Raw genomic sequence first — 22,331 nt, 5'->3', positions numbered from 1 at the left:
TTTTAATTTGAATGTAAGTCAATGGAACCAGACTTTTTTCAAAGCAATTCTGTTTTCTTTTGGACCACTTATCATGACATTTATATACAATGTAAAAAGCAAGAGGTACTTTTAAATTATGTGATAAACCTAAAAACAAAATGGAGATACAAGGTTTTCTTCTGACAACAGTGATGTAAACCTCAGAAAATGCCTGTAGGTTCAACTGTGGTTTTGGATAGTAAATAAAACAGCTATATTTGTGTTGTAGACAATGTGACCTCTGGCTCCTATCAGTACAGCTGTAAAAGAAACCGGAGCCTCTACTAATGAACCATTTTACAAATACATCAAATGCCAGAATGACTATATGAATAAACAAATTAAAAATAAAGTGGAATGAAAAATCAGAGGAATTCTCCATTAAGCTTCACCACTGGTATTGTATCAAACAATAACAAAGCAAACTTACTGAGCAATCATGGATAGTGGGAAGGTAATGAAAGGAGCAAAATAATAAGCAATTAGGCAACAAATTGTGTGGGGGTGTATTGTCCATGGCTGTATTATAATACTGCCAAGCAGTGGGTGTAGAGACCTTTGACAGATGGCACTTCCTGTAGACGAGCTCAGCACACTGACGCACAGTTTCAGAGTTTCAGCGTGTAGCACAAATGAAGGCTCACAGTAAAATCACTCCAAGCCCTGGAGCCAGAATACTACCTAACTCCCAATAAGGAAACTGCTACTCTTTGTAATGGAACATCAGGGATCTTGGAAGAACAGTGATCTTCTCTCTGTCAGTTCAGGGTAGTGTTAGTCAACTGCATTAAGAAACTGGACAGACATCCTCCAACTGTGTTCAGAAGTCTTACAATGTTGTGCAAAAATCCAGTGACTGGACACACCTGAAAACGTGTTTTGGGAAGGTTATTAATATACGTTGGTTAGATGAATACAGTCAGAAGAATCCTGGTCATTGTATTGAACTCCAGTCATTGTATTGGTTTGTTCAATTTCATCTACCTCATACACTTTAATTGGATTATATTTATGTGCATAATATGTTTTGGATGGCAACTGTAAATGTTGGGCCTCTGTAAATGTATTGGATGGCAACTGTAAATGTTGGGCCTCTGTAAATGTATTGGATGGCAACTGTAAATGTTGGGCCTCTGTAAATGTATTGGATGGCAACTGTAAATGTTGGGCCTCTGTAAATGTATTGGATGGCAATTGTAAATGTTGGGCCTCTGTAAATGTATTGGATGGCAATTGTAAATGTTGGGCCTCTGTAAATGTATTGGATGGCAACTGTAAATGTTGGGCCTCTGTAAATGTATTGGATGGCAATTGTAAATGTTGGGCCTCTGTAAATGTATTGGATGGCAATTGTAAATGTTGGGCCTCTGTAAATGTATTGGATGGCAACTGTAAATGTTAGGCCTCTGTAAATGTATTGGATGGCAATTGTAAATGTTGGGCCTCTGTAAATGTATTGGATGGCAATTGTAAATGTTGGGCCTCTGTAAATGTATTGGATGGCAATTGTAAATGTTAGGCCTCTGTAAATGTATTGGATGGCAACTGTAAATGTTAGGCCTCTGTAAATGTATTGGATGGCAATTGTAAATGTTAGGCCTCTGTAAATGTATTGGATGGCAATTGTAAATGTTGGGCCTCTGTAAATGTATTGGATGGCAATTGTAAATGTTGGGCCTCTGTAAATGTATTGGATGGCAATTGTAAATGTTGGGCCTCTGTAAATGTATTGGATGGCAACTGTAAATGTTAGGCCTCTGTAAATGTATTGGATGGCAATTGTAAATGTTGGGCCTCTGTAAATGTATTGGATGGCAATTGTAAATGTTGGGCCTCTGTAAATGTATTGGATGGCAATTGTAAATGTTGGGCCTCTGTAAATGTATTGGATGGCAATTGTAAATGTTGGGCCTCTGTAAATGTATTGGATGGCAACTGTAAATGTTGGGCCTCTGTAAATGTATTGGATGGCAACTGTAAATGTTGGGCCTCTGTAAATGAATTGGATGGCAATTGTAAATGTTGGGCCTCTGTAAATGTATTGGATGGCAATTGTAAATGTTGGGCCTCTGTAAATGTATTGGATGGCAATTGTAAATGTTAGGCCTCTGTAAATGTATTGGATGGCAACTGTAAATGTTGGGCCTCTGTAAATGAATTGGATGGCAATTGTAAATGTTGGGCCTCTGTAAATGTATTGGATGGTAACTGTAAATGTTGGGCCTCTGTAAATGTATTGGATGGCAACTATAAATATTGTAAATAAGGCTTGAGGACAGCTTTGAAAATAGAAATGCTACCTCACACACAGAAAAGCACAACACACAATGTATTTGTATTAATTCTAGTGTTTTTTAAATGAACTTACTGCCCGGATATACTGCTTTACATAGCACTCCCACAGACTATATATATATATATACAGTGGGGCAAAAAAGTATTTAGTCAGCCACTGATTGTGCAAGTTCTCCTACTTAGAAAGATGAGAGAGGTCTGTAATTTTCATCATAGGTTCACTTCAACTATGAGAGACAATATGAGAAAAAAAAATCCAGGAAATCACATTGTAGGATTTTTAAAGAATTTATTTGTAAATTATGGTGGAAAATAAGTATTTGGTCAATGACAAAAGTTCAACTCAATACTCTGTAACATAACCTTTGTTGGCAATGACAGAGGTCAAACGTTTCAAAAGTCTTCACCAGGTTTGCACACACTGTAGCTCGTATTTTGGCCCAATCTTCCGTGCAGATCTCATCAAGAGCAGTGATGTTTTGGGGCTGTTGCTGGGCAACATGGACTTTCAACTCCCTCCTCAAATTTTCTATGGGGTTGAGGTCTGGAGACTGGCTAGGCCACTCCAGAACCTTGAAATGCTTTTTACGGAGCCACTCCTTCGTTGCTGAGCAGTGTGTTTGGGATCATTGTCATGCTGGAAGACCCAGCCACGTTCCATCTTCAATGCTCTCACTGATGGAAGGAGGTTTTGGCTTAAAATCTCATGATACATGGCCCCGTTCATTCTTCCCTTAACGCGGATCAGTCGTCCTGTCCCCTTTGCAAAAAAACAGCCCCAAAGCCTGATGTTTCCACCTCCATGCTTCACAGTAGGTTTGGTGATCTTGGGATGCAGCTCAGCATTCTTCTTCCTCCAAAAACGATGAGTTGAGTTTTTACCAAAAAGTTCTATTTTGATTTTATCTGACCACATGATATTCTCCCAATCCTCTTCTGAATCATTCATATGCTCTCTGACAAACTTCAGACGGGCCTGGACATGTACTGGCTTAAGCAGGGGGACACGCCTGGCACTGCAGGCTTTGAGTCCCTCTTGACGTAGTGTGTTACTGAGGGTAGCCTTTGTTACTTTGGTCCCAGCTCTCTGCAGGTCATTCATCAGGTCCCTCTGTGTAGTTCTGGGATTTTTGCTCGCCGTTCTCATGATCATTTTGACCCCACAGGATGAGATCTTGCGTGGGGCCCCAGATCGAGGGAGATTATCAGTGGTCTTGTATGTCTTCCATTTTCGTACAATTGCTCCCACAGTTGATTTATTCCCACCAACCTGCTTGCCTGTTGTAGATTCACTCTTCCCAGCCTGGTGCAGGTCTACAATTTTCTTCCTGGTGTCCTTCGACAGCTCTTTGGTCTTGGCCATGGTTGAGTTTGGAGTCTGACTGTTTGAGGCTGTGGACAGGTGTCTTTTATACAGACAACGAGGTCAAACAGGTGCCATTAATACAGGTAACGAGTGGAGGACAGAAGAGCTTCTTAAAGAAGAAGTTACAGGTCTGTGAGAGCCAGAAATCTTGTTTGTTTGTGGGTGACCAAATAATTATTTTCCACCATAATTTACAAATAAATTCCTTAAAAATCCTACAATGTGATTTCCTGGATTTGTTTTTCTCATATTGTCTCTCATAGTTGAAGTGAACCTATGATGAAAATTACAGACCTCTCTCATCTTTCTAAGTAGGAGAACTTGCACAATCAGTGGCTGACTAAATACTTTTTTACCCCACTGTATATATATATATATATATATATATATAGATAGATAGATAGATAGATAGAGTAAGTTATGTGTTTTGTGAGCTATGTGTACTTGCTGTGTCGCAAATATCTCCATTTTTGTCAGTTTTTTAAACTTTTTTTTGCATAATTTGAAAACTCTTTCCATTGTGTTCAAATTTCAAATTCCATGATGGACAGACTAGCAGAACTAGTCCAAAGTTACACATTAAAAATTGTTATATGTTAATTTCCATCACAAGTTAAGAATGTTCTCCTGCTTTAGAGATACAAAGTTTAGTTTTGATGGTGAGATATACATCAAGGTTTCAAAAAGACAGTCTCAGTTGTTCATTTGAGTTATGCATTATGTGTGAATTTGAGGAAATACTTCAGTCAGTGATGCTTTTAAGGCTCTCTCTACAAACTGATTGAAGACCTCATTTTCTATCACATTTTTATCAGGTTGGTGTTTGTCATGCCATCTGTCTGCATGGAGAAGAAGAGGTGGGAGGGAGTCACTTACTTTATGAAAGGTGCCCAGAGCAATGAATGTCTGGCATTTGTAAAGCCATCACATTTAACAAACTTATGCTTTGGTTCTTTACAGTTGCTTCTTAACTTCAGGCTATGCTTTGCTGCCCCTGGTTGAATGATTTGTGTTGATTTTCTAAGTTGAAGTACATTAACGCCTCATCTAGAGAACACACTTCTGCACGTTAATGTACAATAACAGCTGATTTACTGAATTAAACATATTAAATCAAAACATAAGATGTGGCCTGTGCAATTGTTAGGGAACCTTTAATGCGTTATTTTTTTTCCCCTTAAATGTTCTAATATTTTGCAGCAAATACAATAAAATTGTGTACTAAAATTAGTAGAAAAATTCCTGCAGAAGATCTGATCAAGAGCGTTAAAACCTTTGCATATGACTGTATATACATATTATACTGTATGATATGCAGGAGTTAATGAATAGGAAACATGACAAATGGCCAAGAAAGTACTTTGGTCCATATTAAAGTAGGCCTGGAGCAGGAGCTGGAGCTAGATGACACTGCTGATGTTAAGAAGTTAAAAAAAATCAATAACACAAATATTTAGCAGCAAGTAGAGAATACATAAGAAATAATGTTTTATTACTGAAACATGGCTAAGGGAAATCAGTAGTTTTCATGTTGGATGAGATACAGCAACTGGCTCTATTTATTGGCCTGCTAAAATTAAAAGTTAATTTTGTGCATATGTAAATTTACAGTAAATTACCAGCTACTGAGTTGCATTTGTTTTATTATATCTGTATACAGGACATTTCAGTATTTTAATGACAGATTATTACTTTAAGTATACAGCAGTGATTATGTGGTTCGGGGGACTGTGTATTCACAATACACAGGTCTTATTTTACTGTTATCTACTGTTCATTTGGTTCAGTAAATTACTATGAATGCTGTAACTTACTATGAATAGCTTGAACGGTTATTTGAGTACTCATGCACATCCCTAGTCAATGCCATGTTAAAGAAACACGAGAAAGGGAGCCCCTTTAAATACTGCTTGGCTCTTTTAGAGTACATTTAGGGTGTGCTTTACACCAGTTATTAATGTTAAGATGAACTGGACTCAGAGAAAGACAGAGAGAGAGCGAGAGAGAGAGAGAGAGAGAGAGAGAGAGTGCTTGAACTCTACATAAAGGCTAGGTGTTGTATTTATTTATGTTGTATTTAAAGGCTGTGTAATATTTATATCTACCGAAAGATCTGACACCACTGCTGACGCAAGGCTTCACATAGCTGTCCATGCATACCGCTTTCTTCAGGAGCACCATAACAAAGACCTACGACACACGAATGCAACAAATACAACAAAAAAGAATAGTTTAACGTCTATTTTGACTGGAAATGAAAGGCTGGTCTTTGACCACAGTACGATATACACTCTAGTATATATAAACACACTTAGATAAGATATAACAACTCAACAAAACAACTGATAGACCCCTCTATAAATCTGTATAAGTGTATCATAAAGTGAAGCGTAATCAACGCTGCTTAACTGAGAACACAGCGTAACTATCCAGGCGCTCCTAAGTTAAGAATGGGGCACCCCGGCTCATTGTCAGTGTCTGGGAGCTGGGAGCTATCAGCTGTTGCATTCCCTTGCAATTGTGATACAGCAACGGGGTCTGGCCTTATTTAGGCAGGCCTCCTTTCTGACACTGCGGCTGCGTGCGTCATTTACACCCAGTGCCATGGCCTCTGAGGAGCCTCGCCTTCCACAGCACACCAGGCCCAGCTCAAAATACACCGCCCCAGGCCAACAAGGGCCCGAACTCTATCAGCCAAGCTGGATACTTTATCTGTGACCTCACCACAACGGTGGTTAGGAAGTAAGCGTCCTAAGGTACAGATAAGAGCTGCTCTTGTTGATGTCATACATTAAACACACCCCAGAGACAAAAAAACATGACTGACGTGTACAGTAAGAGTAGGACACGTAGTATGAATCTGGCCTAATGAGACTGAGGAACCTTTATTAATAACCCCTTAACCTGTAAATGTCCAGTACAGGGCCCATACTTCCGTTCCTCTCATAACTAAAAAACTAACATATTACTTTTGTAGTAGTACCTTTGTTATAGACATTTTAATGTAAGATTATTGTTACAAACTTATTTACATGGTGAATTAATCAATTACCATTTACACTGGACCAATAACATTATCACTGATTTCTAAGCATTAAACTACAATTCGTTTTTTATTATTAAAAATGATGAAAGTGGCAAAAGTCTGATGCCACTACATACCAAGAGAAACTTCCTATTTCCAATTACTAACACGTTGTTTTGCATGTTTCTCAGAGCCTCAGTCTAAACCAGAGGTCCTCAAGCCTTTTGACAAAGTGCGAGGGCCAAAAAGACAAAACAGCATGCAAACAAAGAAGGCAGACAGGTTTCAAATCCAGCTTTCCCAAATGTATTTTATAACTTCATGCTATTTTATATAGAACTAAAACACAATTTTAAAATGAAAATAAACATTTTGTACGTTACCTATAGTATCAAATATGTTTGTTGAGTGAGGGGATGGGGTTAACTTTCTGGTGGGCCAAGTCAAACATCCTCATAGGCCACTTTTGGCTCAAGACTAATACTTTGGGCCATTTCAGGCTGGTGTCTTTGTTAAAGGTGTCAAGGAAACAGATGCCTTCACAAGAAAACCCTGGGTCGAATGTTTGTACTGCTCTTGTTTGACATTCAGAAGATTAGAAATGAGAGAGAGAGAGAGAGAGAGAAAGAGAGAGAGAGAGAGCACTTTTTTCAGGTTGTACAATATATTGTTTGTCACATGTTATCACAACACTGGCCATTGCGGTACTGATGTTGCCGTAGGCTGCAATATGCAAATAACAATGCAAATGTCAGTTTCTGCGGGTGTTTTGTTTCATGAAGATTTTCATGTAATCCAACAAGTGTCACATTACTGATTCAACAGCGAGTTTAAGGCCCACCTGTATCTCATTTACATGTAGCACGCCCTATGTTATGCAGATGTCTCAGCAGGGAACCAATAATAGCAGCTTGCAAGCCAATGGCTGTGCTTGTAAGCAAAGTCTGTGATCAAGCAAGAGTGGACTGCTCCCAGTCATGATCAAACTTTATAATGTTAAAATGACAATGGCTAGAAAGATTAAAATATGAAATAAATAAAACATCAGTACAATGATGTGATGGTGTAGTGTGATTATTTTCACACATATATTGAGATGCTTTCTGCACTAGCTGTGTTTCATATGTTTTATTTCTGGGATGGTGTAATATGTCTTTAAGTGGAACAAGCAATAGTGGCAGCATTTGTTTATATCAATGTGCATGTAAAATAAGTACATCCACTTCTATGCTGGATCGGCATGTGCACAAATGATTAACATTGCTTTTATTTTCTGCTTTTATTCTTATTACTAGTTTTATAGACAATATTGATTTGATTAGTTAACTGCAAATCAGGTCCTACTATGCTCAAACGTACATGTTCTGACCAGATGTGAGTTCGATCGTAAAGATCCACCAGAGACGAAGCTGCTGAACAACAAAACTGAGGGTGAAATTTGCAAAGCACTCATTTTATGATCAGATTTGTCTGTATGCAACCAATATGTTGCAATAAGGGCAATAACTATTGCAATAACTATTCACTAATATTAAAAAAAAACTAATCGAAATATTTTAAAATGGTAACGCCATATGATACAGTATGTTTACTAGTTTTATGAACACCCAAACTTGTATTTGTTTATAACAGGACGTCTATTGACCTGACATAAAGCTTAGCACATGTACCAACAGCTGCTGGTGAAATACACAGTATAACAGTCTGTATGCTAGAACCGCTGTCAGAGTGGGCTACTGTGGGCCGACTGACGGACAGGCCACCCTCCAATAAAAACCTCATCTCTGCATTCTGTCTGCTCACTCTCTCCTGTGACATGGAAAAAGTTTCATTAACAGGAAACAAACATGTTTATCAAGCCAAATGCTAGTAACACTGCACACTGGACTCACTGGACATCGCGATTTGGCACAGCTTGTGAGACTCTCCCAAACTGAGGAGACCAGATACAGTCCAAACAGGTTTTCCACTGTGCCAGATTACCAGCTAGTACTAGCTAGCACACTCCCAGTTGCATATATTGCTGAGAATCAAACTTATTCAAACTGCAGCAGGCAATCAAATTGACATGGCTGCATTTTTAGCAGCAGCACCTTCTTTACCATTAAGAGCTGACAAAACATTGTCATTTTTAAGATGCTGTTTTTGTCTGCATTACTTAAAACAGAGGCAGCAGAGCCAGGCAAGGGTTGCCAGATTGGACAGGGTCCCCAGTTTAGAATTTTTATGCAACTTACTATGAAAATTATGTTTTTTTAATGACTTAGTAGTGTAAACATTACATTTTAATTATATTTAAAAAATAAATAAATAAAGTTTAATTAAAGTAAACAAATAGAATTTATGCAATAGTGTAAATAATCACAGCAATAATTTTTATAATACTAATAACAATAATAGTAGCAATAAAAAAGAACAAAAGGAAATAAAGTTGTTAAAGTGAAATATGCATTGAGCTTTTATTTTTCTAGAATATTCAAAATGACATCATACAGAAAACTCAAAAACTCAAACGTTCAAAAGGTGCAGCTTTAGTAGCAATGCAGTCACAATGCTAGCATTGTAGCTGGAGTAAAATGAAAGTAAACAAAGCAAACAGACTTAAACATACAGTATCACATTAGCAGCTGACACCGCAGTGTTATACTGTGGCATGTGCTGACATACGATAGTGTATATTCGCACAGCGCGATCAGACACGTGAGAAAAAAAACTCCTCAGGTGAATCTTAGACCACCACAGCGCGAAACACCCGACTCCTGACTGGCTCTCCACATCTCCGCATAAACAGGCTCCTGCAGGATCACAGTGGAGCCTCAATGGCTGGGCCTTACCGCAACGAGAGCAAGAGCATAATGCCACCGACGTTCATAAATCTGCTTGTCTCCCAGGTAAAATATTTAGATTTCGCTGCGCCACCGACAGGCTCTGCAGTTCATCAATGAGATGTGAACTGTTGTAAACAGTGGGCTAATTTCAGGTGCTGCTGTGGCTTTGATAAAATCTTCCTTCCTTGTAAGGAGATGCTGAAACCAAAGCAAAACAGCTGTGCGCTCGCTGAGGCTCAACCTACACTACTCTTGCACTGCCAAGAAACTATGTGGTGCACGTACACAAGAAGGGAATATGTACGTTGTTTATTAGAGAAACTGCTGGCAACCGATGAAATAACAGACTGTGAAGGAAACTGCTCCAAAAGATGCTCTGAAGATCACTTTCCAAACACTATTCAACTTTCATCTTTCGCAGGGAATTCCATAGGAGTCAGGCTCCACTTCATAGCAAAATGAATGAATTTACATGTGTTAACTCTTGGTATTCTCTGCTGTCCAAGACGATAACAAACACGTTGTAATTTTATATAAATTATTGCTCACTTGTAGCAGATTCAGCCAAGTTCATCAAATTCTTCTGAAAGTGTGAATTCCAAGTTTTACACTGGCATCACGCTTGTGATACGACGTCACTTGTTGTGCCTTGAATTTAAAGAAAAGTTGTATAAAAATATAAAGACAAAAAGCATTTTTTACATTTTGCCACGCTTCTGACATCACACATACAAAAGATGGTTCTTCAAGTGTTCTTTACTAAATGCAATGGTTCTACTCAGAACCATAAGCTCTATATAGAACCATGTTATGCTTAAATGGTTCTATGCATGATGAAATGTTCTTCAGAATGATGGAGAACATGTTATATTTGGTTCTATATAGAACCTTTTTGAAAACAGTTCTATAGTGAACCAAAAAGGGTTCTTCTATTGTTTTAAAGTCAACCTTGTAACCTCAGAAGAACCCTTTTTTGGTGCTGTATATACATCAAGATGCTTTTGGGAAATGGGCCCTGGTAATTTATTACACAACTAACTAACTAACTATTAATTAACTATGGAATTAATGAAGTAATTGTGCCAATATGTTTAAATAGTATCGGTATCAGCCAATATAAGAGAGGAATGGCCAAATTGTGCTGGACACCAGCGCTCCAGGTCCAGAGCTGAATACCCCTTACCCCCTTGGCTTACAATAAATAATAATAAATAATAAGTACTTGGAGGATAAACAGGCTGTTCATTCTATCAGATCAAGGTCAGAGAGTACACTGTAAACTGAAGCTAGGGTTGGGTAATAAGATATGTTATCATTATTGTGATAAATTCCAACACAAAATACTTTTACTGAGTATATCATTGGTAACACCAGCACTTCAAGAACACTAAACAACAACAATCACTAAAATAGGCAGTGACTGAATGGATTACTGGTGCATTATGCAGAGATGGACAAAGTACACAATTCATGTACTTGAGTTGAAGTAGAGATACCCAAGGTAAAATATTACTCCAGTAAAAGTAGAAGTGCTTACTCTAGACCTCAACTTGAGTAAAAGTACAAAAGTATTTGGCTTCAAATGTACTTAAGTATTGAAAGTAAAAGTACTAAAAGATTAATTATGGCTCTGATGTCCTGTTATAATTTTTATAACAAGACTCGCTTCATGAACTCATTTTAGGTGAAAATCCTCCAGCGTCTCTCTTGGTAAACCAGTCTTCTAATAGAACGGCATTAATTAGTGATGCTGACATCTATTAAAATTATCATAAGCACAAAACACTGAAGGCAAACAGTTTCCATCAGGGAGAACCGAGTGGCTCTGAAATCACTTTTACTTTGACTTTGAAATGTACTGTTATTGCTACATGGTGTAGCAATAACATCAGATAGACGGTAAACAGGAAAAGTGTGAATTTAAATAGACACAAAAAAAAACACTAAACACTGATCGTAACAATAAACATTAATTGTAGAAGAACAGAATAATAAAACATTTAACATAAATATAAGACGTCCTAAAATGAACACTAAAGTGACATAAGGCACATACAGAGCAGGTCTGCGGGTATAAATAGTGCAAATGTAAACAGTAGTGCAATTAGAATGAGCAGTTAAAGTGATGAGTGCGTAGCAGAAAGTGATGGGTGCGTAACAGTCCCTGAGAATGTCAGAGTTCAGTACTGGGGAGTGGCGGTCAGGAACCTGTGTTTTGGTCCAAACTTTGTGTGTGTGTTAACTTAATACTCTGTCATGAGCGTGACACATTTTCTATTGTGAGAAATTTTCTCTGACTCTGACATTTTGTATTGTGAGAAATTTCCTCTGACTCTGTAGCATAACTGACTACACTCAACCTTTTGACTTGAAGCTCATTGATCAGGTCAAAGGAGAGAGCGATACTCATACAACAGTGATATTCACCAGAAGAGCCCATGCTTGAGCAGATTGTGATGGGAAAGTTCAGTTCTTTCTCTCTCTTAATGCTAATGAGTGCATGAATGGTCAGTCTATGCTCCTAGACAGGATTCGGGCAGTGTGTTCATGCTAGAATGTGCCTGTTTTCAGTGATATCATGTGAGACGTGTTGTAAAGGTGTTGTCCACCAAGAATGTAGGGTTACTTAACAGGCCGCTACGGAACAGAGACACTCGCTGAGAGCACAGTAACTCTATCTACACAGCGCTGCTATAACTTCAAGTAGTGACCTTTCGCTGGGCACACAGCTCCTACTGTGACAGCAGCTCCACACATGCATCTGCTAGACAGGGCTTAATACAAGGCTGTCTTTATGAACCCGGTCTTTCATTGAATGTGTGAATTACAGTAACTTTGATGTCTTAAAACGATCAAACATACACACAGCTGGGCACCTCTTTAAAGTGGACAGCAGTTCAACAGATTCCTGGGATTTTCAAAGCCACCCTGCAGAGCGACTGGAAACACTTCATAACACATCCGATTCACCTCATTCAGGGCTCGATAATTAGCTGACAAGTTGAATGAGTGAAATGACGAGACTATATACTACTACACTTCTCAGGACAATCTCATTTTCTCTGTAACCAAAATACAATTGTAGCTCACATGTAATGGAAGCTTATAGCTACTCATTAGCATTGCGCAAACTATTTTTTGGACATACTGTGATCTATAAATGGACAAAATTCAGGCCTCAAGAGGGCTGCTACTACTGTTTTTAGCCAACCTTTGTCTACTTTTATAGATAACAGTATGTCATTCGGTGTCAGAAACCACATCAACAAGTAGGTGGTCTAAACTAAAAGGGTCTAAACTCTGACTGTTGCAGAACACCTGTAGAGGGCAGTACTGAGTAATGTTTGTTTATCTCATTTTTGTTAGTAACACCTTTATAGCTTAGTCGGTCAAGATTTGTTTAATTAAGCTCAAAGAGTTAACTTTAACTCTATGGACAGTTAAAGTTAAAAGAGGCTAACTGGCCAGTTTGGCCACTTTAGACTTGTACTGTAATAATTGCATACAATGAACAAAAATGACAATTAAATTCACAATAATTTAAGTGACAATTAATCTTTAGTTACAGAAAACACTCTGTTTGGGCTCAAATAGCTCAAAGTGGACTGCAAAGTAGCAAAAAGACACAACTTTCGCTTCTTAAAAAAAGCCTCTATTGATTTTTAATATTAAACCCATCATGGCGTTCTGGCCTGCGCAGCCTTCATCAGACACAAGTTCTGAGGCCGAAATATCGTGACAGTTTTAATGCTAAACATCAGTAAAGTGTTCTTATAAGGAGTGAAAGACGTACCTTTTTGCTACTTTGTAATAAACTTAAACTAAAATTTCATGATCATGACAGGCTGACATGTATGTTTGATTATGGTTTTTGTTTTCTTAGACTAATTATACCTCTATTAAAGATTAGACTTTAGAGGTAATTAACCATAAAGGCATTTTTTCATGGCCTTTTCTACCTATATTTACCAAAAATTATGGATCTGACAAGTGTGTAATGACTAAGGGATTCAGTTTGCAGGATGCTAATTGGTGTGGTGTATACTTCCGCTACATTGGCTTTAAAGCTTCAATGGATTGACTACCTTTGAAGTAATGGAGCAGCATTTTAGCTTATAACCTGCCTTCACAGTTCACTGAAAACTCCCTTATCATGCCTCAAGAAGCAGGCCTAATTTCTACCAACATTGCCCATGTAATTCAACTAAAGACTCTACTGACCTCGAGTTGGCTATTTCTGCTTTCTGCTTGGCGATTGCGGCGGCCCTCTGTGCTCCCTCCACACTCCTCTCCACCTTCTGCTTGATCTTGGTGCCTTTTAGCTGGATCACCTTCTTCTTCACGGCCTTCACTAGCATGTTATGCATGTACTTGCCTTCCTCCTTGCCGCCCTCAGCAAAGGTGGTGCAGCCGTAGCCATGGCGTTGGTTGTCCAGCCACTCGCCCTCGTACTTCAGGCCGCTGGAGCGCTCGCTGATGCCGTAACCTGAGCGCTTGTCGTTCTTCCACTCACCCATGTACACCTCGGTGGTGGTTGCATCAATGTCGGACTCCACTGGTGGGAACTCGCCGCCCTCTGCTTCGCCCTCGCTCTCGCCCAGGCTGACCGTGGAGTTGGCATCGCTGGCCGCCGAGCTGAGGGCCGAATCGCTGCGCAGGAAGCTGATCTTACTCTTCTGACTGGACAGGGATGTTCGTGACTCTGACTTGGTCAACTTGCCCAACAGCGAGCCACGCCGGAAGAGGCCCTTCTTCTTTGGCTTGACCAGGTCTGGGTCCACGTTCAAGGTGAGGGCAAAGCCACCCCGGGCTGGCCCTATGGGTGTGGGGGAGGGCGTCTCCTGTCCTGTGGCATTGGTGGTTGTGATGACTGGGACGTCCTGCTGCAGCAGCGTTCCGTTGCTGTGCTCGCTGCGCAGGGAGGTGAGGGAGTTGCGCAGGGGCGAGCGCACCACAGCCGCCATGCCATACGGGACACTCTGGCGCACGCCATAGCCATGCCGCATCCCGCCAGTGAACTGGCCCTGGAAGGTGCCTAGTGAGTGGACAGCAATAAAATACATGCATTGTGATTAGATGATGATTCAACTACACTGATTGCTAGAAGCAATTAAAATCAATTATAATATTATTCAAGACTGTTGTCAATTAGCCAAAACTCTAAATTTCTGGGCTATTTTCAAACATAAAAATCCACTAAATTCATTTTAATTCTACAGATTACAGAAATATAGCACCTCTTAAAAAAATAAACATGCTGGAATCAGCAGGAAAAAAAAGATCAGCATCGTTTTTTTTAGATTTGACCGATATTTTAAACCAATTTTTGATGACATTTCTTTTGTACTCCAGAAGAGTAGAATGTTTAGTGCAGGTGTATTAAAATAAATATATGTATTTATATGTATTTATTTTAAACACACATTTATGATCTAATAAGTATATTAAAATGGTATGGCAACTGGCTATTGTTCAACTGGCTATTGTTCAAATTCAGTAAGCAATTCTTAAAAACTTTAAAATGTCTTTAAAAATATTTCACACAAAAGAAAAATGTGCTGTTGTATCATAAAGTAAAATAAATGCTAAATTAAAAAGAAATAATAAAAAAATAACATGGTGGTGGTGTGTTTTGTGCTGTGGAGCAAGTACAGCAGTGCAGGTTCACTACTGGACTGAGAAGAGTCCACCAACCAAAAGTATCCAGGCAACAGTGTCCCGTGACCACTGATGAAGGAAGACCAACACAAACTGTGCAGCAACAGATGAGCTATCGTCTCTGACTTTATATCTTCAAGGTGGACCAACGAGGTAGGAGGGTCTAATAGAGTGGCCAGTGAGTGGATACAGTGTTTAAAAACTCCAGCAGCACTGCTGTGTCTGATCCACTCATACCAGTGCAACACACCAGTGCTGTGCTGAAAATAACCCACCATCAAAAAAATACCTGCGCTATGGTGGTCCTGTGGAGGTCCTGATCATTGAAGAACAGGGAACAGCAGGGCTAATAGAGTATGCAGAGATATCATATCTCCATTTTTGTCGTTTTACAGTTTTTGACATAATTGGAAAATGCGTGTTGTCCTTTACGTTGTGTGTAAATTTCATGATGAACGGAACAAAAGAAACAGCTCAAAATGATGTGGAAAAAAGTCTGGCTCCATTGATTTACATTAAAAGTAAAGCAGTTTTTTTCCTTCTCCTGTAAAGTCACCATTGTGGAGATACAAGGTTTTGTTCTGACGATAACAACAACAATATATAGTATATATGTACATACAGTTCCTTCAGTTAAATTTATATTTAAGTCCAAGTTAAATCTTAGATCTCACAATGATGCTATTAGATAATCACTTTTTAGAAAACTTATATAATATAACTCAATTAGAACTCATCACTTTGGCCAACTGCTGTTGCCAATAAGCAGGTTTGTGGTCTGCGCATCCATAAGCGCTAGCTATTAATAATCTTAAGCAATTAGACTCGTTATCTTTGCGGCTGCTTATAGAAAGTTCATTAACAGAGTTTAAAAGCTTTCCCCCTCAAAATAATGCAGACTGTCTCCTCTCTAAACCGTTGAGCCACCCTTGGGATGTATTTCTCTACTGTTGGCCCAAAGACAAAACCTCTCCAACTATTTTCCCATGTAATGCCGTCAAATGATTTTAAAATTATGTCCATTATAACCTCAGATAAAAACGACTAGAGAGGAACATGCTATCAGCTGGCATGAGATGAGCTGTTGATCCATACCCACCGTTTCCTGCCCTCAGCCACAACCACGATAGCCAGCCATGCTTTCATGTCCACCTCAAGAGTAATAAACCATGTGCAGTTATTTATGTCCCCAAGCCTCATGGCCAAGCAACACATGTCTGGGTTCATCAGTCGTATGGACAGTCCAGAAGGGCAAAGCCTGGGCTATTAGTGTGTCCACATACACCGTGCTGGATTAGACACTGCTGAATGTGATGACTCAGCTGCCAGGAACTATAGATGTACACACAGTATATTCAGAGGTTATACAACAATAAAAGAGGTATATTAATAAAAGTTAGATGCAGACATGTACAGTCAGAGGTATTTCATTTATATTCTTAACTAAATATAAATTGATTATATATCATGTTCTGGCATAACGCGACTTCCAGTTTAAAATATCCTGTTGATCAGTTTCTTATATACAGTCAAACACTATTTTACATGTTTTGTTGACTTTCTAAGTAAAAATCCCCTGCTAGGATATGGAATTCTAAGCTTGTATATCAGTGGAACCAGACTTATTTCCGAGTAACTTTGGGCTATTTCTTTTGGTCCACAGTGTACACACAATGTAAAAGGCCACAGGCATTTTCAAATTATGTAAAGAAAAAAAAAAAAACTTTATAGAATGTAAAAAACATACATTACTTTTAATGTAAGTCAATGGGCCGTTTCTTTTGGTTCATTCATCACAAAATTCAATGTAAAGGGTAATAAGGACTTTCGAATTATGTCAAAACCTGAAAAACGAGCTTTTCATCCGACAGCAGCGATGTGTTTTATAACCTTTATTATAACCTTTTATAACCCTTTTATTTGACTTTTCCAAATTTTACTTTGCCTATTTACCCTCTTATGTTGAAACCTTTTTATTTGGTTTATTATAATGACTTCTATAATTCTCTATATATTCTTTTATATTTATATTTTTATATTTCTCCTTCTTTTGCATTTCTCTTGTCTGTTTTTTCTCCCATTTGTTTATGTAGTTTTGTTCATTTTAGATCAACCTGATTTTTCAGTCCCTTCAATAAAGTGAAAATAAAGGCTGATTAACTGATTAATTAACTGGTTGATTGTCTGAATAATAATCACTGTATTCAGTGTAATATAGATGTTTACATGGATTATCGGCCTGGCATAGCAAGCAAAAGTTAGACAGACCACTGAGAAAAACACCGATTCACATATGTCTCTACTAGCATAACAGTGTGATTCAGCACTACTGTTTACCTGAAATGTGCCAAAGCTTTACACATCTTGTACCACATGCCACATCACTGACTCACTGAGATCCACATAGCTGGCCAACCACAAGTCTTCATGCTGCATAAAAATCTCCTATTAGGATTTTACAGCATCTTTAATGTGTAATATACAGACATATTCATTTTCTCTTTGCCTATCTGATTTTCATGGGGATGTCTTTTTAACTTACCCTAAACTTACACTAAAAGAGAAAGCTGAGATTTTATATTCACACCAGTCCCTCCTGAACGTACAGAGAACAGAAGATGTGACACCTTTAATTTGTAAGCCTCTGCCCCTTTCCTCTGGCAAATGTTCCTTAGCAATGGGCTTTTTACCAACAGGCCATCTGTAGCAACACTGGGGTTCCCCGGTTGTAAGCTGTGCATTTAAGCAACTGGGGCTGTGTCTCAAATCAACCTCTTGTTCTGTATGTCGTAAACTAAACAAGGGATATAGGCATTTTAGCAGTGCCCAAATGAAGAAGTATTCCTAGTGCACTACAAAGCTGTCTCTTAATGAACGACCCAGTGCACCTTAAAATGTGAGGGGATAAATGAAAGGGAAGTAGGGAAGTTTAATATATATAATTTAACCACACATATCTATGTATGTTTCTATCTATCTATCTATCTATCTATCTATCTATCTATCTATCTATCTATCTATCTATCTGTCTACACAATTTGCTGATTTTAAAATTGAAATGTGTAGCAGTTGAGCAAATTTGTTTCTGTGTAATGTCACCCATTTTCCCTAATGGCGTACTGTCCCAGCGTTTAACAAATCTAGTCCCCTTTATGAGCTGCCCAAGTCTGTCACGTTGATTCACAGACAGTACATCACTGGCCCTGTCCCAATTATCTCCCATGCTGTCTTATAACCTTGATGGGCAGGTTTTTGCCAGGGTGTGCTGAGGGCTGAGGGTGCCCCAGTCAGACCACCGTAACTTCACTAGATAGAGGTCATTGGCAGGTTTTTTTTTTTTTTTTTTTTTTTTTTTTATACACCCTGAAGTTTTGCGATTTTGTAACTGTAAAGGTGTTTGTAATACAACAGTCCACAAATCTGGAGCTTTTCTTGAAAACTAGTGTGCTAGCTCTAGCTAATGGACATTTAGCTGTCAACGATTTTAATTCACTGGCTAGTTTTGCCCGTCGTCACTGAGGGAAGTAATACTTTACTACAATTAGCAGCAAACAGAAAGCGTAGCTGACAACTTCATATTAGGCTTTTTGCATTGCATGCATTCAGATTAGCATTCAGCTAATCCACAGTCATTCTTTCAGTGTAACGTTAGTGGAGGCTGAAATAACATTCAGTTTTATCAGATGGGCAAAGTGTGGGCAACAGTGTCATAGCAAGAAAAGCACCGACATCCTCAAATCATCTGGAGCTCACCTAGTCTACACTGTGCCCTTAGAAATGGAGTACTGGTAGGGTACTGAGCTGATATCAGCACAAAATGCAAGACTGGATATCGGAGGGGTGAAAAATGAACGCATCTGATCCAAAACTGTAACAAATCTAGTGTGAATAGCACAGACTTACTTTGTGCAATGTGTACTTTAAATGCTCTTGCAGGGGAATTCCACCAATTCTTTTTACATCTCTGCATAATTCAGTGGTTCAGATGTAAACAAAGCCATTCAGAGTAATTCAGAGTTTAATGTGCAATTTTTCAGTGTAAAGAATCACACTCAGATTTCTTTACAGTGGCGGTGATGGGAAGCAGGGTGAACACCAGTGAACCTAGACGTTTTTATATGTAATGTTGACAGTAAAGTAGAGAACAATTTGGAAAAAAAAAACAACGGTTTCTTTTGGGACTAATTTGCCTTAGAACATCCTTCATATATCCCTCCATTGTGAGTGGATAACAATAAAAGGATTTTAAAACTTTATCACAAAGCTACTGCAAAACAACGTCTCAGAGATCATCCCTAAGCATTTCATGTAGTAACGTTCTGTGAGGAAGCTTTTAGGACCATTAAACTCCTCAGACGTCTGGTTCCTATCACCACCACTCTGAAGCAGTCTGGACAACACCAAACCCCTCTGAATGACTTTGTTGACATATTAACTGTTTAATTAGGAAGGAATTTAGAAAAAAAGCTGGAAGAGAGCCAATGGAGGTGAAGTGCTTCAATGAAAAAGCATGTTTTAAAGATCAGCTCGACTCATACTGAGGGTTTCAATCAGGACAGAAAAGTGCCATCTCCACTCCCTCATTAGGGTTTAGGACCAAGCCCTGGGACAGGCCACTAGGTGATTAGGGGAACTAGGGTTAGATTCGAGACACAACCAGGGTTTCTGTCAGAATAAGTATTCTTTCACACTGTCCCTTTCGAGTCCACTTTCCGGCTAGCAGTCACCTTTAAAAAGCCTAGTGCTCAGCATAATGTGAGCTGCATCTTAGCCAGTCTGGGGCCGCCGTGTCTTTAAATGTCAGGTGAGAGTGAGGGAGTGTGGGCTACGCTATCCCTTAATGAAGAAGCTACAGGGAGCGGCTCTTCTCAGGTTTACCAGCCAACTTTACCTACTCACCCCCGTCAGCGTAGGTCTCTGTTCCGTACCCGTCTTGTAGGCCGTTGTTCCAGGTCCCCTCATATTTGGCTCCACTCGCTAAGCTAACGCGAGTGCCGTATCTCCCCTTGAAGCCGTGAGTCCACTCGCCCTTGTAGACCCAGTGGCCCTTGGTCTCCACGCCCAGACCGTGGCGCTTTCCTTGGGACCAGTAGCCTTCGTAGGTGTTTCCGCTCGGCCAGGTGTAGACCCCCACCACCTCGAAGCCGTAATTCCAGGAGCCGGAGAACTCCCCCTGGCCTTTAGGTCCAGTGCAGATGCCGTGGCCGTGGGCTTTCCCGCCCTCCCAGCCGCCGCAGTACGCCCCTCCATCGTCGAACTCGAAGCGCCCTCCGCTCATGCTGCCTGAGACCCGAGCAGAGTCACCGGAGACCGCTACACTGACTGGGCTGACTGGGAAAGCTAACCGGGTGAACTGAAACCTGCTTCGGTTAAACGGCTAAAACACGTGTGAGAAAATCCTCAGTGTGGGAAAAAACCCTCTCCTGAACTTCTGTCATGGCTGAGCTCCAGCATCATTTGTCGACTAGCTTTAATATCCTCGGACTCCAAGTCCCAACTTTTTCTTCTTCTCCTTGTTCGTCTGCTTTATAATCCGTCAAGATCTGAGAGGTTCAGGTTTGAGAACTTCCTTCAGAAGCTTTTCCCCTCTTCGTCAGAGTGGATGAAGGGACATGAGGGAGAGGGAGGGTGTTTTTCTTCAGTTACATGCTTTTTTCAGATGAGAACTGTTTTTAATCGAATTGTCGAGCCGGGTGATCTTTCATGGCTTTTTAAGGTGGCTGGACGAACAGCCCTGTCTCTCTCTCTCCGCTCTCCCCTGCCTCCCCCTCTCTGAGAGCGCTGCTGTCTCCGCGGCTCCGCCTGGGGGAGGAGGGGGAGGAGGAAGGGAGTGGGGGGGCGCGTTTCAGCAGAGTCCCAACAAGGCTACCAGATCCCGACACTGTTCCAAAAATACGGCCCAATCCTTATCCTGCCACACGGCCCGCTCGGAAAGCCGTGCCAGATGACTGGCGGCTGAGGGGGTGGGCGAGCATGTGTCCGTATCAGGTTCAGCTTCAGCGGAGCCAAGTTTGACTGAGCCAGGACCCACACAAAGCTGGGTTTTAGGTTAGTGACATGAACATTGGAGTGAGATCACGAGAGTGAACAGTGCGACACTCCTGTTTTGATGGATATTCCCGGATTAGGGAATTACAAAACCTAGACGAGGACAGTGAGAAAGAGAAGGGACCAGTGCGCGTTCAGGAGCGCGCGTGCGCTCTGCAGTCTGCAACAGGTTCTCGGTTTTACAGGCTGCAGGTTCCCCTTACTTTATATTCAGATTTACTGACACAGTTCGAGACACAAAGACCGCAGAAAGTATTTGGACACTTTAATCATTTACCCATTAGTAAACTTCAAATAAGTTCTTTTTTCACTACGGAGCCCTGCTGGTGACATCTCATATAACGCGTGGGAACGAGATCCTAAAGCGTGGCCACGACTTAGCGAGGCGCGTGATTGAGATAATTAAGTTGTGGCTACGACTTAGTAAGGCGTGGGAACGAGATCATGCCTTACTAAGCCATGGTCGCACATTTATTATCTTGTTCCCACACCTTACTAAGTCGTCGCCTTGCATTTTTTTGAACACAGGATGTCACCAGCAGGGCTCCGTAAACTACGTTTTAAATCCTGCTGATCGTAGAAAAATCAAAGAAACCATTAAATGTTTCTGTTCCTGGTGGTCTCCAATAGTCAGTAATGGTATTCCGTGTTTTCCTGATGGGTTCATATCGCAGGGTAAAGGACTTGACTGGCTTATCAGGTGCTCTGGGACAGTCCAGACTCATTTGATGGTTTCTTAATGGGATCTAAAGCTGTCCTACAGGAAACTGGTGGTCTCTAATGGCAACCATTAAGCCAATCCCCATTAGAAAGGCAATCAGGTTGTGATCCTAATGTTCGGCAGGGAAGTTTCAGAGAAAACACTTTTGTTTATTTTTGTGTGGAGAACACCAACCCGACTCCACTTGGACTGCTGTAAAGCACAGAAGTGGAAACGTCCAGGTCTGGGGCTGCTTTTACTATAGTGGCGTAGGTCAGCTTGTGCTCAGTGATGAGATCATGATTGTCATGATTGGCCCCTCCCTGTCCTGCCCATGTGTTGGTGTTTTGGTTTTATAGTTCAGCGACCTTGTTTAGTGACTCCGCCCCT

General features: G+C 40.1%; 1 protein-coding gene across 1 annotated transcript in view; it reads right to left on the bottom strand.

Moving 5' to 3' along the window:
* The window catches only part of jph2 (junctophilin 2), a 38,770-nt gene extending 17,697 nt beyond the window's left edge, over window positions 1-21,073 (bottom strand). The window contains exons 1-2 of the mRNA XM_017707957.2: window positions 20,093-21,073; window positions 13,757-14,570 (exon numbers count right to left, since the gene is read on the bottom strand). Of these exons, the coding sequence (XP_017563446.1) occupies window positions 13,757-14,570; window positions 20,093-20,471 (1,193 nt within the window). The 5' untranslated portion in view covers window positions 20,472-21,073. The remainder of the gene's footprint in view (window positions 1-13,756; window positions 14,571-20,092) is intronic.
* Between the last annotated feature and the right edge of the window lie 1,258 nt (window positions 21,074-22,331).

This window comes from Pygocentrus nattereri, chromosome 9 (genome assembly GCF_015220715.1).
Source record: "Pygocentrus nattereri isolate fPygNat1 chromosome 9, fPygNat1.pri, whole genome shotgun sequence".
In the NCBI taxonomy this organism is placed as follows: domain Eukaryota; kingdom Metazoa; phylum Chordata; class Actinopteri; order Characiformes; family Serrasalmidae; genus Pygocentrus; species Pygocentrus nattereri.
Note: the sequence above shows the minus strand (reverse complement) of the source record. Positions and strands in the feature narration are given on the sequence as shown.